Raw genomic sequence first — 17,580 nt, 5'->3', positions numbered from 1 at the left:
CTTCCCAATGAGTTATTGTATTCTGACAGCAGGAAGTCTTCCCTGCTGTCAGAACACTGTGATCAGTGTTGCTGGCTGTAGCTGACAGCATTGATCGATTGAGAAAAACTCCAAAGGCTGGCTGTACAGAAGTCAGTCGACGTCTGTACAACCAGGTGGACCATACATGAATCAAAATTCATCCACTCCCTGCTGAACCATCCCAATTTGATCCATGTATGGCCACCTTAGGACTACCCACAGATATAATGTAGTTTTCTTAACCCCTTGGTGCCGGCGCCTCCCGGCCCTTTAAGATTTCAGAAGCCGGGAGGCGGGGCGGGGTTTTAGGGTCATGTGACTGCCATGATTCACCGTCACAGCGGTCACATGATCGGGAAAGGTCCCAATCAAAAGAGGAGATCGAGACCTTTCCGTGAGTACCAGACGTGAGCTGGGAGCACGCAGGGTGAGCACTCTCAGCACATATGTTTCTCTTAATTGCACACAAATGTGTGGCCACTTTGCATCTAGGCCCAGACGCCGGAAGGCCGCACATTTGTGTGCGGCCGGCGTGAAGAGGTTAAGAAACAGGCCATTTCAAGTCCAATTTCTGTTTATTTAAAAAATATCTGTAAAATAAATGGATTTATCAAGGATGAACATTGCCACAATTTTTTTTTGGCTAGAGAAAAAATATTGTTTATGTTACAGTCTTTTTTTTTTAGATCTATTTTTATTAATTGAAGTATAGATCCATGTACAGATATAATCAGACAACCACAATCTCCAATGGAGTGTAGCCTTAGTATCAACAAGTTACATCGTTATAATATAAAAGGGGTACAAAGTTATGTATAGCAAGGATATAACCATAGTTTCCAGATCCTTTTTTTGAAAAAGAGAAATAAAAAAAAAAACAAAAAAAAAAACGCAATTTCAAAATAGGCTGGGAAAAAACAGAAGGAAATTAAAATAGCACGAGTTATAAAATCAAAATAATTTTTAACAATTTAACGACAAAAACAAGAACCAAAAACCAGCCTTTTTCAAACTGAACTCCGAGAGTCAAACCTCCTCAGCTCATCCACGTGCAATGTAGTAAATAAAGAGTCTATCTAACTTTTTGCCAATAGTAGAGTTTTACCGTATGGATACATCTATATCCCAATTTTTAATCAAGGGTTGATGGAAGGATAGTTATCTCACAGTAGACCTGATGGGGTTCCACCACTTAAATGCGCAGGCGGAAAACAAGAAAAAAAATATTCTGAACCAATGGACTGCAGACATAGTACAGGAGATGACCAGAGACTGCGGACATAGTACAAGAGATGATCAGAGACTGCGGACACAGTACAGGAGATGATCAGAGACTGCGGACACAATACAGGAGATGACCAGAGACTGCGGACACAGTACAGGAGATGACCAGAGACTGCGGACACAGTACAGGAGATGACCAGAGACTGCGGACACAGTACAGGAGATGACCAGAGACTGCGGACACAGTACAGGAGATGACCAGAGACTGCGGACACAGTACAGGAGATGACCAGAGACTGCGGACACAGTACAAGAGATGACCAGAGACTGCGGACAGTACAGGGGATGACCAAGAGACTGCGGACAGTATAGAGGATGACCAAGAGACTGCGGACAGTATAGGGGATGACCAAGAGACTGCGGACAGTATAGGGGATGACCATGAGACTGCGGACAGTACTGGGGATGACCAAGAGACTGCGGACAGTACTGGGGATGACCAAGAGACTGCGGACAGTGCAGGGGATGACCAAGAGACTGCGGACAGTGCAGGGGATGACCAGAGACTGCAGACAGTGCAGGGGATGACCAGAGACTGCAGACAGTGCAGGGGATGACCAGAGACTGCAGACAGTGCAGGGAATGACCAGAGACTGCAGACAGTGCAGGGAATGACCAGAGACTGCAGACAGTGCAGGGAATGACCAGAGACTGCAGACAGTGCAGGGAATGACCAGAGACTGCAGACAGTGCAGGGAATGACCAGAGACTGCAGACAGTGCAGGGAATGACCAGAGACTGCAGACAGTGCAGGGAATGACCAGAGACTGCAGACAGTGCAGGGAATGACCAGAGACTGCAGACAGTGCAGGGAATGACCAGAGACTGCAGACAGTGCAGGGAATGACCAGAGACTGCAGACAGTGCAGGGAATGACCAGAGACTGCAGACAGTACATGAGATGACCAGAGACAGCAGACAGTACAGGGGATGACTAAGAGACTGCTGACCTTTGGGGAGGGAGGGGGAGAGGGTACCTGAATTTGACAGGTACCTGCTCCCATTTCCGCAGAGTTGTCCTCCCTTTAGTGTGGGCACCCGGCTAACAGCCGGGTGCCCAGTGTGCATGCGCGAGAAGCGCTGCGCTTTGTGAATGGTACGGCATCTTCTGGGACACATGACAGGTCCCAGAAGACGCCGGACCAATCACAAAGCGCAGTGCTTCTCGCGCATGCGCACTGGGCACCCGGCTGTCACAGCTGAGAGCCCACACTAAAGAAGCCGGTGCGGGAAGACTGTACATCGCTGGACTGAGGAACAGGTAAGGTTCTGCTGCAGAGTAGAGCTGAGCGGCCGGCCCGGTATTCTGACACGGCGGCGGTGGAAATACCGGACCGGCCACTCCATATTCGCTCCATAAGACGCACTGACATTTCCCCCCTTTTTTGGGGGAAAAAAAGTGTGTCTTATGGAGCGAAAAATACGGTAATTGTGTTGGTGCTAATCCCGGAGTCCCCAACCAGGCATCCCAGATTTTTGTAAATTTCTGTGCACATCCTCTATGCTGATAAACTAGTTTTTCTCTAATCAGAGTATCACTGACCGCTTTAATCCATTGAATATGGGAAGAAGGTGAGGGCGATAACCATTTCTGAGCTGTAAGTTTCCGAGCAATAAAGAGCACTCTAAGGATAGCTATATAGACATGTGGAGAAAACAGTTCCTCATCCAACATTCCCAATAGACAAAGCTTGGGATCTAATGGTACAGTAAGATTCCAAATCTTACTGATCATTGTTATAATATGGGACCAATATCTTACCAAATTGGGACAAATTTTCAAAGCATATGGATAAGCGTGCCGTTATGAATTTCACATCTAGGGCAAAGGGGAGAGTCTCTCCTATTCCAAGCGTATAGTTGCTGAGGAGTGCGATAAGTACGGTGGATAATAAAGAGCTGGGTAAGCTTTTGAGCTGGGGACAAGGAGAATTTAATTACATTTTCTAATATGGTGGACCATTCCTCGTCGAAAATAGTGTCTAAGTCAGTCGACCATTGTGTTCTACAATTATGGGACATTGTCTTAGAAACTTTGAACATAATGGATTGGTAAATCGAAATATTTGACCCTTTCTTGTGGTTGAAGCTATAGTATGATTAAGTATTACCGGTTCAGTAAATATCCATGGAGAGGCTTTAGATTGTGTAGTAATGGTATGTCTAAGCTGTAGGTACTGGAAAAAGAATTGTTTAGGCAAATTGTATTCAAGCTGCTAAGTACAGAAATCTTTCAGTAATTGACCATTATATAATTGTGATATATATCTAACTCCCATCATCATCCACCCAGCAAAGCCCTACAGCTTCTGCAACTCAGAATGATTAACATTATGAAAAATCCGAGTAAATGAGGTATAACCCAATTTAGAGACTTTTAGCTTTGGACCAAATTCTATCAATCAACACAAAAGTGGGATACTGTGACATATTTCTAAACTCACCCGCCAACAAACATTCCACCAGATTATCATTGGACAAAACACCCATCAAGAACGGCTTAACAGTGTCTGCATGGTCACTGTCCTGCCAAGCAGTAAGATGTTGAAGTTCTGCAGCTATATAATAGTAGAATGGATTAGGTATCGCCAATCCCCCAGCCTCTCTAGATTCCTGTAATGTTTCCAGTTTTATACAAGGAGAGAGATTTTTCCAAATCAAAGATCGGAAAACGGTATCAAACTGTTTGAAAACATACATACGGATCCAATTTGGTGCATTATGCAAAACGTATAATAACTGAGGGGCCCAGATCAATTTTATGAGGTTACACCTACCAACCACCAAAAGCGGTAATTTGTTCCAACTAACCATTTTCTGTCTAAACTTAAGAAGGAGAGGGTAGAGATTAAGCTGCACATATTTAGACAGGGTAGGATGGATATGGATTTCCAGATAACGGAAGGAGTTTGTCACCTAGATTTGGGACGCAACCTGAGGTACAGGGGCTGGAATCGGGTCTAAGGGTAACAGGGTGAATTTATCCCAATTAATATTGAAACCAGAAAAGGATCCAAAAGGTATCAATAAGGGACATCAATCTCGATGTTACTGTCTTTGATATGATTTTGTACAAAGAACTGATCACAAGTCTGGTCATGTCTTTGGTAATGTTGGGTTTAGTAATGAGCAAAATAAGTCCTCCTGCAGGCTTACTGCATATTAACCCAAAGCTACAGCTACATCTTGCCTAAAATCAGACCAGGAAGAAGTATAGAGATAAAACACTAGATAGTCCATTGTTTATATGGACAGTGTAATAAAGGAGGAATCATAGCAGGTATAATGTTCAGTGCTTGAGGGTCTCTGGCAGCAGGGATAAAGAGACTCTGTTGCCAAACTATTGATGGGAAAATTGCATATTTCATATTTCCCTAGCGTGTCACAAAATCTAAGAAAGCCTCCAAAGTTTAGTTACCTTAGATGACTTCATGCAAAAGGAATGTCATTACAAACTGTCCAAGTCCTTAAACAATCACGTTGCTCCAGTGGGGTGGGTTGATCATTTCTTTTACATTCGAGTTCTATATATAGTACAACAAAAAACTGAAATACCTGTCTCATCTCAGAGCTGCATCATGCATGCGTCTGGTCCATTAATGCCACGAAAGCGGGTGGGACCCGTGGAGGAAACATCATTTTTATTTAAGTATTCTTGTCCAATATTATTATATTTGTTATTTATACCTGTCATTACCTAATTGAATGATATACTTACAAGTATATGTTTGATCTCTCTTTGCACATATTAAATACAACCCCAAAAACATAACCTATCACGTATCTGTGATAACATATTTGGTACCAGAAGTGGGGTATTCAACCTGTGTGAACTAGAGATAGGAATAATAGTATGTGTAGTGGCAGGATTGACCTGCTTGTGCTAGATTTAATGCTGTGTTCTGTACTGCAAGATTTCAACAAAAGTCTTTCCATAGGCCTATATGTGCATTTAAAGTTTTTTCTATACACATGTATCTGTAAAAGCCTCCGCTGTGTAGACATTCAAATGCCTTGAGACTGCAGCAGGGCACTGCCATCTTGGATGTGATGTTATAAACCTCAACACTTAATTTTGGTGACGGTGTCTCCTAAGTAGTCACTGCAGATAACGGGTCACTGCTGTGACTCTTGTAACCCTCTACTCCCGTATCAGTGGAATAAAAGATTAACTAGCCCAACCTCACTGATTTTTACCCCCAGTATATAGAAATGCTTCAGTCAGGAACACTGATAAAATAGCATGTACTGTGCATCTAGGGAAAGTGGGGATCATTTTTCAATAAGATTGCCAGAACAATCAAAGCCATATCAGTTAAATTATATAATAATTTGCATTTAAATATATATTATGGTAAACTTAGGTGATGACTTGCCTGGAAGGCTACTTACCTGCATCAGGAGGCTTATTTATTAGCATTGTGTGCATGGACATAATGTTCGGCCCAAGGAAGCATTCCACATACTTCAGAATCTAAGTAACAAGTACATATATCTAGTTAAACCAAGCAAAATCTAAAAGAACGACTTTATAAAAGATGTCCTTTCTGGGGTTCTTGTGCACCATATGTTAGTATGGCATTTATGCAACGATCGGCCGAGATTCTATCCATCTATGGACCGGCTGGTTGTACGGAAGTCAATCCATCGATCGAGTTCAGTACAACCAGACTTTGAGTTTCTTTGAATGCGATTACTGCCAGAGGGTATAGCCTCTAGCAGTGATCATTGTGTTTTGCTAGCAACGTAGGCTGCCCACCAGCAGAACACAGTAGCTCCGCAAAAGGCACTCCCCCATCAACACTGACTGAGTTGATGGGGGAATGGAGCAATTTTCCTTCCTTCAAACATGGTGGAAGGAAAGAAAATCGTAAACTCATGTGTGGCCTGTTTACAGCACAAACAATGTCGCTTTTGCCAAAAAGGTTAAACTATTGCTTGATTCATCTGCCTGTGTAACTCTCCCTCTGCAACACATCATCTAGCACAACTATCCGCTTCCCTCTCCCATACATCTCTTGTCTGCTCTTTTCTCATTGTGCAATGTTTTCTCTGCTCTGTCCATACCCTTTGTGCACTCCCACTGTACATTCCTCTATCTGATTCACCTTCAGTGACAAGCTTATGTTTGGTCCACACCACTCCACCTGTCTCCCCATTCCTTTCGCTGTAACTACCTTCACCCTACTATGTTTGACCATATATTAGTTTCTGCCATCTCCTGCTCTCAGTGCTCCTGAGGACCATGTCCTACAGACTGCAATGGGTGACAGCAACTATGCCGATGTAACCTGTGGAGCTCTGTTTTTTGACAATTGATGCTTGGGTCTGCGGATGTTAGTGCTTCTGATACACAGAGCTGGCCTGCCTGTCAAACTGACTTTGGGATCCTGTGGATTATGCTGGGAGTGTCGCTTTTTCAGGGTTATCTGCAGGGCTGGGCTGTTAATCCTCCTACATATATGACAAAGCTGCAGCCTTCATTTATAAATGAGTGCTTACTGAAAATCAAACTACTGTCCGTAGTTAACACTAATTTGTTACTTCTTTACCTTCTATCAGCTCTTTTTGTGCTGATTATTCTTTCTTTAGTTATTGTGGAAACATTTTCAATTTTATCCATTTTGTTCATTCTTAGTGTCACAATAAAAAATATTTAAAAAATGTCTAATTTCTTCTGATAAATTGTAAAAAGGGTTTGTACATAATTTTAATACGTCTAGAAAAATAACAATTTGCAAAATAAAATGTGCCCTTTTGAGTTGAAATTTGTATTAGTTCCCAGATGGAAGGACCAACTTTAGTTACCATAAGGTTAATGAAAACCTGGCTACTACATGCTTTTTATGGCTAATCACACTGTAGCTAGCTGCATGTCTTTAAGATAATATTTACATTGTATCTATTGGGGTATTTTTAACATGGTGATTGATGAAGAAACCCTGGAAGTAGATTAAGGCCCCGTTCAAACCTGAGTGATTTTCTGCTTGAAGCTAGAAGCTCTATTACGCCCAACAAACCAAATCATCTTCATTTCAATGACCCTGCTCACATTTGAGCATTTTGTCACCTGTAGTAAAATGCCCTTCACTCAAAAAAGTACTAAATTTACAAAGTGCAGCACCATTTTTTGATGAAAGCCTATGTGTACTATTGCCCAACCACCCACGATGCATCCACAGGTGCAGAGTTTGGTGTTCTATAATATTAAAAGAATGCCTTGTTTGTCCCAAAAGTAAAATATGCCTCACTTCTATATAAGAAATAACATTACTGCTGAATGCATGTGGTGGCTATAAACTTCTTTAAATACATCCTTGGTAGAAGCCAATTACAAGGTGATATTAAAAAGGTATTTGATTCCCACCAAGGTTGCAAAATTAGCTCCACTAGCTTCTTAGGTTTAGAGGCTGCTCAGAATAAGGATCTATGGGGTCAATTCACTAAAGATGACTGCATGCAATAACATGGTCACGTGACTCGTTTGCATAAATTATTGCATGCGGTTAAAAAAAAATGTCCAATTCACACACACAAAAAAAAAAAAAAAAAAAAAAAGATTATGCGGTATTTAATGCAGAATGACAAATGTGTCTGTAAATTTTGCAAAATACGCGATAAGCTCTTAAGTCTAGTTCACAAACGGAACAGAAAGGAAAAAAAGATGCAATATTTATCAGGGTTTTGCTGATGGTATCACATGCGGTATTTTTTCAAATGCAGCGTTGGAGCCCCCCCCCAATCCTTATCAGGCCCTTTGAGGTTGTATGGATTTAAAACCCATGGGAACCCCATGCCAAAATTTAAGAAAAAAAAAAAAAAAAAAGATGACATGGGGTCCTCCCCAAATCCATATCAGACACTTAGGTATGATATGGATTTTGCGGGGACCCCAATGCCATTTTTTTAGATTTTGGCGTGGGGTTCTCCCAAAATCCATACCAGACCTAAGGGCCGTTTTTTTTCTTTTAAATTTTAACGTGGGGTTTTTTTAAAATCCACACCAGATCCAAAGGGCCTGCTATGGATGGAGGGGGACCCCAAGCAGGTTTTTTTCATAATTTTTAATTGCCAGCATATTTTGTTTACATTCAGCTGTCAGCAGGAAACCCACTGACAGCTGATGAGTCACCTGTTGTTAAGGATGTGGCGGCCTGCTTCCTTAACAACCAGCTACTGTGTGATAATTTATCTCGTGAAAATATGCTTTAATTACCGCAATTTCAATGTTTTACCGCAGGAGTTATTTACTGCAAAATTCTTAGTGAAATGCACATTTGCAAAAGATTTACTGCATGCATTATTTTAACACATTTGTTTAGTCATTATTTAACTCTTAGTGAATTGACTCCTTTAGATGCATATCTGGTGCTCACATCTAAAGTACAAGAATTTTGGATTAAGGCATTTTACCTGATTAACACCTTGACCTTTATTAACCCTAAAAGATCACCTAAAGAGGCATTATTACATATTGATTTCTCAGACATGTCCAAAGGTATTGGCAGGTTTATAGCATTTATTTTCCTAGCAGCTAGGAATGCAATTGCTTGAAGCTAGAGAAAAACGACAATCTCCATTAAACTAGTCAAACATAAGCTCAACTGAAACATCATCAATGATAAATTACTTAGTATCCTGAATGATGCTCATGCTAAATTCAAACTAATGTGGCAACCCTAGGTACAATACAACTCTGTTGAGTGACTGAGTGACTGAAATAAGATACTGTTGATGTACATCTCTGACCCCTCTTTTCTTTCTTGTCTTTTCTTCTTTTCCATCTTTGCTCTTTTCTGTGAGTTTCAACTTATTATGAGTCAATAAATACAGAACTGGCCAACAACTTGCTCTCTGGGCTACTACATTACATGGTACACGCTTAGAACAATTTTCGACAACTGGTTATGCAGGCCATAGACGGGTCGTTTATCGGCCAAATTTTTGTCCGAACAAAAAATTGGGCGATATTCACACCGTTAGTGGGGCAATGTTGTCAGCCGATTTTCGTGGTTCTTCTCGTTTCTTTTTATCGGTCATGCTGGAAAATCTACGAAAAACGTCTGTTTTCCGTAAGCATTGGTGGCAGCAACGACCGATTTTTCGTTTATCGGCCGACAATTCGGCCGATAAATGTCCTGTCTGTGGCCTGTATTAGTAAAACAGACCAGTTAAGCACTGTTTAAATAATATTACAGTCACCATTAGCCAGCATTCAATTTGCTTTAATGCTCCATTGTCTTCCCCTGGTCTTCGCTGTGAGGACTGCCTAATTCATTTTCATGTTCTATATCTAAAGTTGTTCATTGAACATGTACACAAGGTTTAGGTACAAGTGCAGGATTTATTATATACTGTCTCTAAAGTGTGTTTGATTAAAGTGGTATTAAACCCAAAACTAAAAATAGATTATGTTGCAGCTTTCCAATCATCAGATGTGGTGGCTGCATGAGTTTTCTTCTTTTTTAGGCTCCCCCCCCCCCCCCCCCCCCGTTTTCACCTGGTGATCTGGCCAGTAACACACCTCCTGTATTAGGAAGACACCAACCTGGAGGAATGAGCACAGGACACAGCAGACAGAAGCATAGTCAGTCTGAGGGGGTGGGGCGGGAGTGTTAAATGTATTAGCAGATTTTAATACAATAACAAATTAAAGCCAAACTCCAGCTTACACTTTATAATCATTTAAGGTTTTAAATGAATAAATAAAATCTGATCATTTTCATCACCCTGCCAGTGGTAATGGATTGTCTCATCCATGTGAACTGCTTAATTCTGGTGGAGCTTGAGCCTCTGAAAAACAGCAGACTTACTGGCTGAATCACTAGATGAAAATAACAGAAAGGAAACTAATACAGGCATCACGTCTAAGAATCAGTATGCTGTAACATAATAAATATTTGCTTTAGGGTTTAATACTGCTTTAAGTGTTTGTTACATGTTTTATCACATATAACTACGTTATGATACTTGTAAAAAATACTTCAATATAAATACCGAAACCGAAAATGTTTCTGGTAGCAGCGGATGTTGTAGTTTTATATTAATTTAAAATAAATAGTATGTCTGCTAATTTTCAGATTTAGTATTAGTGATGGTAGCCCAAAAAAACTGTAATGTTATACCTAATAGTTCAGCAGGGGTGAGGGTTCCTAAATTGCAAACATCAAACATAAACTGTACATCTTTTATATGTCATGACATAGTAAACATGTTACCTGTGGAAGACTGCAGTATCTGAAGAGCTCAGGAAGCTCCTGAAAATCCTGAACCTTAGTAACAGCTTTCTGGTCTGGAACAAACTCTGATTTAGCAATGGCCACATCTCGCATGACAACCAATCCAGGTGCTGTCAGTTCTTTCTTGCACACCTTCTCAAACACTACCCTATATATTGTCATAAATTAAACAAGGAACAGTGAGTATGAAGAATTAGTATCTAATGTTAATTAATATTACAAGATGTTCATAATTTTGTTTACTTAAACTACAAAGCTTATCTGATGTTTTTAGGCTTTCATCTTTGTTGTTCAACCCTAATCCATCCAAAAGGTAAAAAAAAGTTGTGTAGAACTCTATTCTTATTAAAAGTGGACCACTGCAAGAGACATTTCATAAAAGTCTCCACCAATTGGATCTGCTATATCAAGTTCCACCCATTACTTAGCTTAATATGAAAACTAATGCAGCTAAGGATTTTGTGTGCTTGCAGTTCCATATTTTGATTATTGTATTTCATGTACAATAGTAAACTGTATATTTCAGAAAACGTGGTTAGACTGCTTTCACACTGAGGAGTTTTTGAAGCATTTTGCATCAAAAGAAACAAATGAAAAGCTCAAGAAAACTGCTTCCCTGTGTTTGTGAATGTATATCTATGTATGTTTTCACACTGAGGCGTTGCGCTTGCAGTGCGGTGTAAAAACAGCATCTTTGGGGCATGTTTGGGGAGTTAAAAAAACGCCTCAAAAACACCTCTTCTCATTGAAATGAATGGTAACCGCCTCAAAAACTCTCCAAAAATGCACCGCACATGTGGGAAGGTATGGCTAAGCTTACTAAAAATGTCAATTCACTATATGCGGTATTTACCGAAAATAGCAAAAACACTCCGTAAATACCACATAAAAATACCTTGAAGTCAATTCACAAAATGAAATAAATAATTAAATGCATGAGGTAATTAAATAGTGGTCCAGGCTTGTGGCTTACTGTATCTGGCACTTGCTTGTCCCCCCCTTTCCTGACTTGCCGGGCTGCATGCTCGGATAAGGGTCTGGTATGGATTTTGAGGGGGACCCCACACCATTTTTTTTGTGTGAGGGTTCCCCTCAAAATCCATACCAGACCTGAAGGGCTTGGTATGAATGGAGGGGGGGGCCCACGCTGTTTTTTTTATTATTTTTAATTGCCGGCAATTCTCTCTTATACATTCAGCTGTCAGTGGGGAACCCCGCTGACAGCTGAAACATTAATGCATGTTTTTCACTACTAAAATACCACATGACTTGATAAAATAACCCATGCGGTATTTTAGTAGCGTTTTTAAAGTGAATTCAAACTTTTTTTTTTAAAAATGCTATGCGGTATCCTACCACATACTCAGATGCAGTAAGATACCACTTAGTGAATTGTGCCCAATACCATCTATTGCATCATTTGTTGATAGGTTTTGGAAATAAAAACTTGCCAATAACATGCAAATCTGCCCAATCTGAGCTACAAATGTAAGTCACATGTCCAGGATGTTCCACTTGAAAAATGCCTCAAAAACGCCTCAAAAACTCTCCAAAAACGCTAGTCATTTTTCAAGTGTTTTTGAGGCGAACCAGTGTGAAAGCAGCATTGGACCACATACTTACTAACTTTAGAGATAAACTTAATTAAATTGAAGAACAAAAAATGTAACATATTGCAGCTTACTAGTTCTTAGATGTGGTGGCTGTATTGGTTTTTATTTTTGGGGTAAGAATATTTTTTGCAAATACAGAAATTGCCCGTTTCCTTGTCAGAAAAGCAGTGTCGTCATCACTTCCTAGTAGAGGAACTGCAAGCAAAGTCAATCTTTTCTTTCTTGTGTAAACTACGAATCACACTATCCCTTGTATAATAAAGATGAACAAAGGCAGAAATGTTTGAAGTCCAGGCAACCACAGCTCCTTCCACAAATACAGCAGAGGAGTGAGCATAGCCACCCCGAAGGGACAGAAGCACGTTTCTTGCAGGATAAAAACAAAAAAGAAATACAGGCCTAAAAAAAAATAAATAATGCAGACTCCTTATTTAAGAATTGGTAAACTGCAATGGCCAACACAAATTCCAGAAAATATGGGAAAAAAGAATAATAACCAGTAATTAACAGGCACAAAAAGATAATGAAATCATGATTGCATGATCATACTGAAAACCACATATAACCAAATGCATGTAAATAAGCAATGTACATAATCATGATCATAAAGGTTTATAGAGCTCTGGGTTTCACACTTTATCAGGTACTGAACTATTAAACAGAACATAAAGATTGTAATAAAGGTCCTGGCTTACAAAAGTAACCTATGATAAACTTTTGCGACCTTGACAGGATCTAGAAAGGCTTGTGTAAGCAAATATTTATCTTAATGAGTGGGTAACTACAGACATGGAATGACAGTCAGGTAGATGGCAGAAATAAGTAAAAGCTCACACAAACAGACCTGAGTGACCACTGTTATAATAATCAATTTGACAAGTCAAAATACATATTTTTGTTGCTAATTTTAAACTCTAAAAAGCCAGGGTGTGCAGCATCCTCCCTCTTCTTCCATGCTCCATTGTCAGGGCCAAGCTTAGAAGCTTCTGAAACATTCTGCACTGCACTGTAGACTTTCTAGCTTGAGTGCAGTTGGATCCTGCATGTAAATACAACCATGCCTTATCTAATTCTATAATATGTATGCATCAAAATATTTGTGTCCAATGTATTTAGATATTTACCCCACAGAATGAAAAAATTTGTTTAAAAGCACTGAAACCCATTTATACCTAAAGTCATCAATGTCCTCATGTGACACTAGATTTTTCACAACAAGAAAGCCATTCTCCTCGTAAAAATGTCTCTGTTCTGTGTTCAGCAGGTTATTATCCAAAGTATATCTGTTGGAAGAAAGTACAGAAGAAACATGAACCTCATCATTTTTTCAGAACTGCATAGATGACAATCTACTCTACTGAGATATAGAAAGTACTCAGTGCTACATAAAAATACACTAGTTCAAGTATATTCTTAATTCAATTCCTCTGTTGCCAAAACTAAAGTATGTTTATGCATGTGGCTTCATCAGGATCTCAAAGCAAAAAAAAATGTTTAGTCCAGTTTATCTGCGTTTTACTTTCCTATTGGGAAAGTAAAACAAAACTGAAAAAGTAACTTACTACCTACAGCTTCATTTGAGGTTAGCATGTCCTCTGTATTAGCTCCCTGGCAATCGGTATGCAGTGCTGATTGCTGCACAACCTTTGGTGTGCACAAGACTTCCATGTCTGGAAATTGCAGAGTACACAGACAAGTGTCAAACTGCCCTCACAGAAAGACTTGTTCCTAATGTAAATGTGTGGGTTATCTCACCTGTGAAGGCTTTACAATTTATGCTGCCTAGAAACTAAACTACACTAAAGTGTTGTACTCGGTATGCAAAACAAAACTTATGCTAATGTACAGGTCACATGGTAAAAAGAAGTATGGAATTTTTAATCATACTTACCTAGGTGGATGCAGCATCGGTCTGCATTTGTGCCCCGTTACCCCAAATTTGTGAAGCTGCTTTTGTGCCCTTCCGGCTCTAAGGCTAAGAACTGAGTGATCAGACACCGCTGATCACTCAGTTCTCTTTGCCGCTCTGCTCAGAGAGCAGTGACTGTCAGTCACCGCAGTCTGCTCTGCACCCCCCTGTGCTCACTGGAGCACTGGACTGTGGAGGGGGAAAGAGCAGCTGACTCGGGCTCTCAGCGGAATGCCAGGTGCTGGTCCACATATCTGGGTGGATCCCAACTTTAAAGTCCGGATCTTTCCCAAGCCTGGACTGGCTGAGTGATATCAGCCGACAGTGGACTTTAGCCTGCTGTCAGCTAAAAATGGGTCACAGGACTGCAGAATGAACTGCACTCCTGGGATCCACAGGAGCAGTACAGCCAAACAAGCTTTAGCTGTACTTCCCCTTTAAACACTTGCCTACCTTCATGCCCAGGCCAATTTGCAGCTTTCAGCACTGTTGCAATTTGAATGACAATTGCGTGGTCATGCAACATTGTACCCATATGAAATTTGTATCAATATTTTCACACAAATAGAGCTTTCTTTTGGTGGTAGTTACTTACCACTGGATGTTTTATTTTTTGCGCTATAAACAAAAAAAGCAAAAAATTTGGGAAAAAAAAGTTTTTCTTTGTTTCTGTTATAAAATTTTGCAAACAGGTAATTTTTCTCCTTCACTGATGTGCGTTGATGAGGCTGCACTGATAGTCAGCACTGATGGGCACTGACAGGCAGCACTAACTGGTGGCACTGCTGGGTACTGACTGGTGGCACTGATGTGGGGGCACTACTGGGCACAGGTGGGTGGCATTGCTGGGCACAGGTGGGTGGCACTGTTGGGCACTTATCAGTGCCCTAAGGATCCGTGCCGATCCGTCCTCTGACAATTGCCGGTTATCGGCAGTACTTTCCTCACTTTCTGACAGCGTGAGGAAAGTGCAGCTGATAACCGGAAACTGCATTTACCTGTGATCTGCTGTGTCATTGGATACGGCTGATCACATAGTAAAAGGCCGCTGTGATTGGCCTTTTACCACATCCCATGATCCCGTAGGACACATCGATCACGGAGATCGCTGAGTGCGCACCCCCAGGGGCGCGTGGGAGGGCGCGCTCTGGGAGGACATCATGATGTCCTCCCAGGACTGGACAACAGCGCTGTAGCAGTCATTCAGCTATACCACGGTTGCAAGTGGTTAAAGAAGGAAATCCTACACAATACATTTTTCTTCTTTTTTTCAGGCATGATCAACAAATGTAAGCCACAGACCGCTGTTAGGAGTTTTTCATGTTTACTAATTAAAACTGATGGTCCTCGCCAGCTTTTCTTTCTCTTCTGACACCTCAATCATCTATGATTAAGACCATACTTTGCATCAAATGTGTTGGCTATAAGGGAGGAGCATGGCGGGGATAAGGTAGTTCACAAATCCCCATGTTGGAGTTGCAGCCACAGAGAACAATAAAAGCTAGAGAGCATTGGATGGTATGGGATTTTGTATTTTATATTGTGATGCTTCAGGGAGCTTTCAACTATAGTCAAAATATAAATTAAAGAGTCAGTTAAAGGTATAGTAATGAGGCTGGTTAAAGTGGGGAAGGGTTATAATTTCTGGCAGATTTTATTGCCATCTGTGTTCCTGTTGGGGAGATTTCATATTACTTCCTGCCCTGGTGACAACACAAAATTTAAGGAGAATATCCCCAACAGTGATGCAGGCAGCAATAAAACCCTAATAAAGCTTATAAAGGCCTCTTGCACACTGCAGCCTGAATAAGCTAAGTACAGCGTTTTTTTTTTTACTGAGTTAAAATGTAGCCCATTAATTACATTGTGCCTTTGCACACAGGCAGATAAATAAGTGCTACGTATTCCTCAGTAAAAAAAAAAATAGGAAATTTTGCATTTTTGGTCAGTAATTTATGCTGAGTACGTGGAAATGCACGCAAATATGTGCATATAAGCATCCGTATTAACCGCTTGTTCTCCGCCCTATAGCAGAAGTACTGCTACAGGGCAGCAGGGATGCGCAAAATCATGTACATACACGTGATTTGTATTTCTGGTTAGGGGGCTCGTGTGCGCCGCCTTACCTGCGCTGCTATTGGCGGCTATAGAGATGTCAATCACCGGGTCCTGGGTGGCGATTCCCAGCCGGCACTCGCCGATTGTCGAGCAAAGCTGACAGGAGAGACCTGTGTGTAAACAACACAGGTCCCTCTCCTGTCAGCAAGGACATGCTGCTTTGTATCTTACTGCACAGCAGAGAGATACAAAACAGCATGTCTCCCTAGTAAAACACACACAGTACACTGTTAACTCTTTGAGCGCCCCAGATGTTAACCCCTTCCTGCCCAGTGTCATTAGTACAGTGTCAGTGCTTTTTATTAGCACTGATCACTGTATTAGTATCACTGGGGATGTCAGTGGCAGTTAGTCAGTTCCCACCCAGTGTCAGAATGCCCGCTGCAGTCTGGCAGTCCAACTATAAGTCGCTGATTGCTGCCATTAGTAGTATAAAAAAAAAAAAAATAATAAAAATTCATATATATATATATATATTCGAAAGTTTGGGCACCCCAGCTAAAAATTTGTATTAATGTGCATAAAGAAGCCAAGGAAAGATGGAAAAATCTCCAAAAGGCATCAAATTACAGATTAGACATTCTTATAATATGTCAACAAAAGTTAGATTTTATTTCCATCATTTACACTTTCAAAATAACAGAAAACAAAAAAATGGCGCCTGCAAAGGTTTGGGCACTCTGCAGAGTTAATATCTTGTACTGCCCCCTTTGGCAAGTATCACAGCTTGTAAACGCTTTATGCAGCCAGCCAAGAGTCTTTCAATTCTTGTTTGAGGTATCTTTGCCCATTCTTCCTTACAAAAGTCTTCCAGTTCTTTGAGATTTCTGGGCTGTCTGTCACGCACTGCTCTTTTAAGGTCTATCCATAGGTTTTCAATTATGTTGAGGTCAGGAGATTGTGAAGGCCATGGCAAAACCTTCAGTTTACGCCTCTTGATGTAATCCCCCGTGGATTTCGAGGTGTGTTTAGGATCATTATCCATTTGTAGAAGCCATCCTCTCTTTAACTTCAGCTTTTTCACAGATGGCATCAAGTCACCATCCAAAATTTGCTGAAATTTTATTGAATCCATTTTTCTTTCTACTCGTGAGATGTTCCCTGTGCCACTGGCTGCAACACAACCCCAAAGCATGATTGATCCAACCCCATGCTTAACAGTTGGACAGAGGTTCTTTTCATTAAATTCTGTGCCCCTTCTTCTCCAAACGTACCTTTGCTCATTCCGGCCAAAAGGTCAATTTTAACCTCATCGGTCCACAGAACTTGTTTCCAAAATGCATCAGGCTTGTCTATATGTTCATTTGCAAAGTTCAAACGATGATTTTTGTGGCGAGGACGTAGAAGAGGTTTTCTTCTGATGACTCTTCCATGAAGACCATATTTGTACAAGTAT

General features: G+C 40.7%; 1 protein-coding gene across 1 annotated transcript in view; it reads right to left on the bottom strand.

The window, feature by feature from the left end:
- The window catches only part of PHYH (phytanoyl-CoA 2-hydroxylase), a 64,224-nt gene that overhangs the window by 28,400 nt on the left and 18,244 nt on the right, over positions 1–17,580 (bottom strand). Inside the window, exons 3-5 of the mRNA XM_089686189.1 lie at positions 13,330–13,440; positions 10,524–10,692; positions 5,698–5,779 (exon numbers count right to left, since the gene is read on the bottom strand). Coding sequence (XP_089542315.1) covers positions 5,698–5,779; positions 10,524–10,692; positions 13,330–13,440 — 362 coding nt within the window. The remainder of the gene's footprint in view (positions 1–5,697; positions 5,780–10,523; positions 10,693–13,329; positions 13,441–17,580) is intronic.

This window comes from Staurois parvus, unplaced genomic scaffold (genome assembly GCF_062004578.1).
Source record: "Staurois parvus isolate SC_StPar_1 unplaced genomic scaffold, SC_StPar_1.0 ptg000019l, whole genome shotgun sequence".
Lineage (NCBI taxonomy): Eukaryota > Metazoa > Chordata > Amphibia > Anura > Ranidae > Staurois > Staurois parvus.
This window is presented reverse-complemented; position numbering and strand designations above follow the sequence as displayed.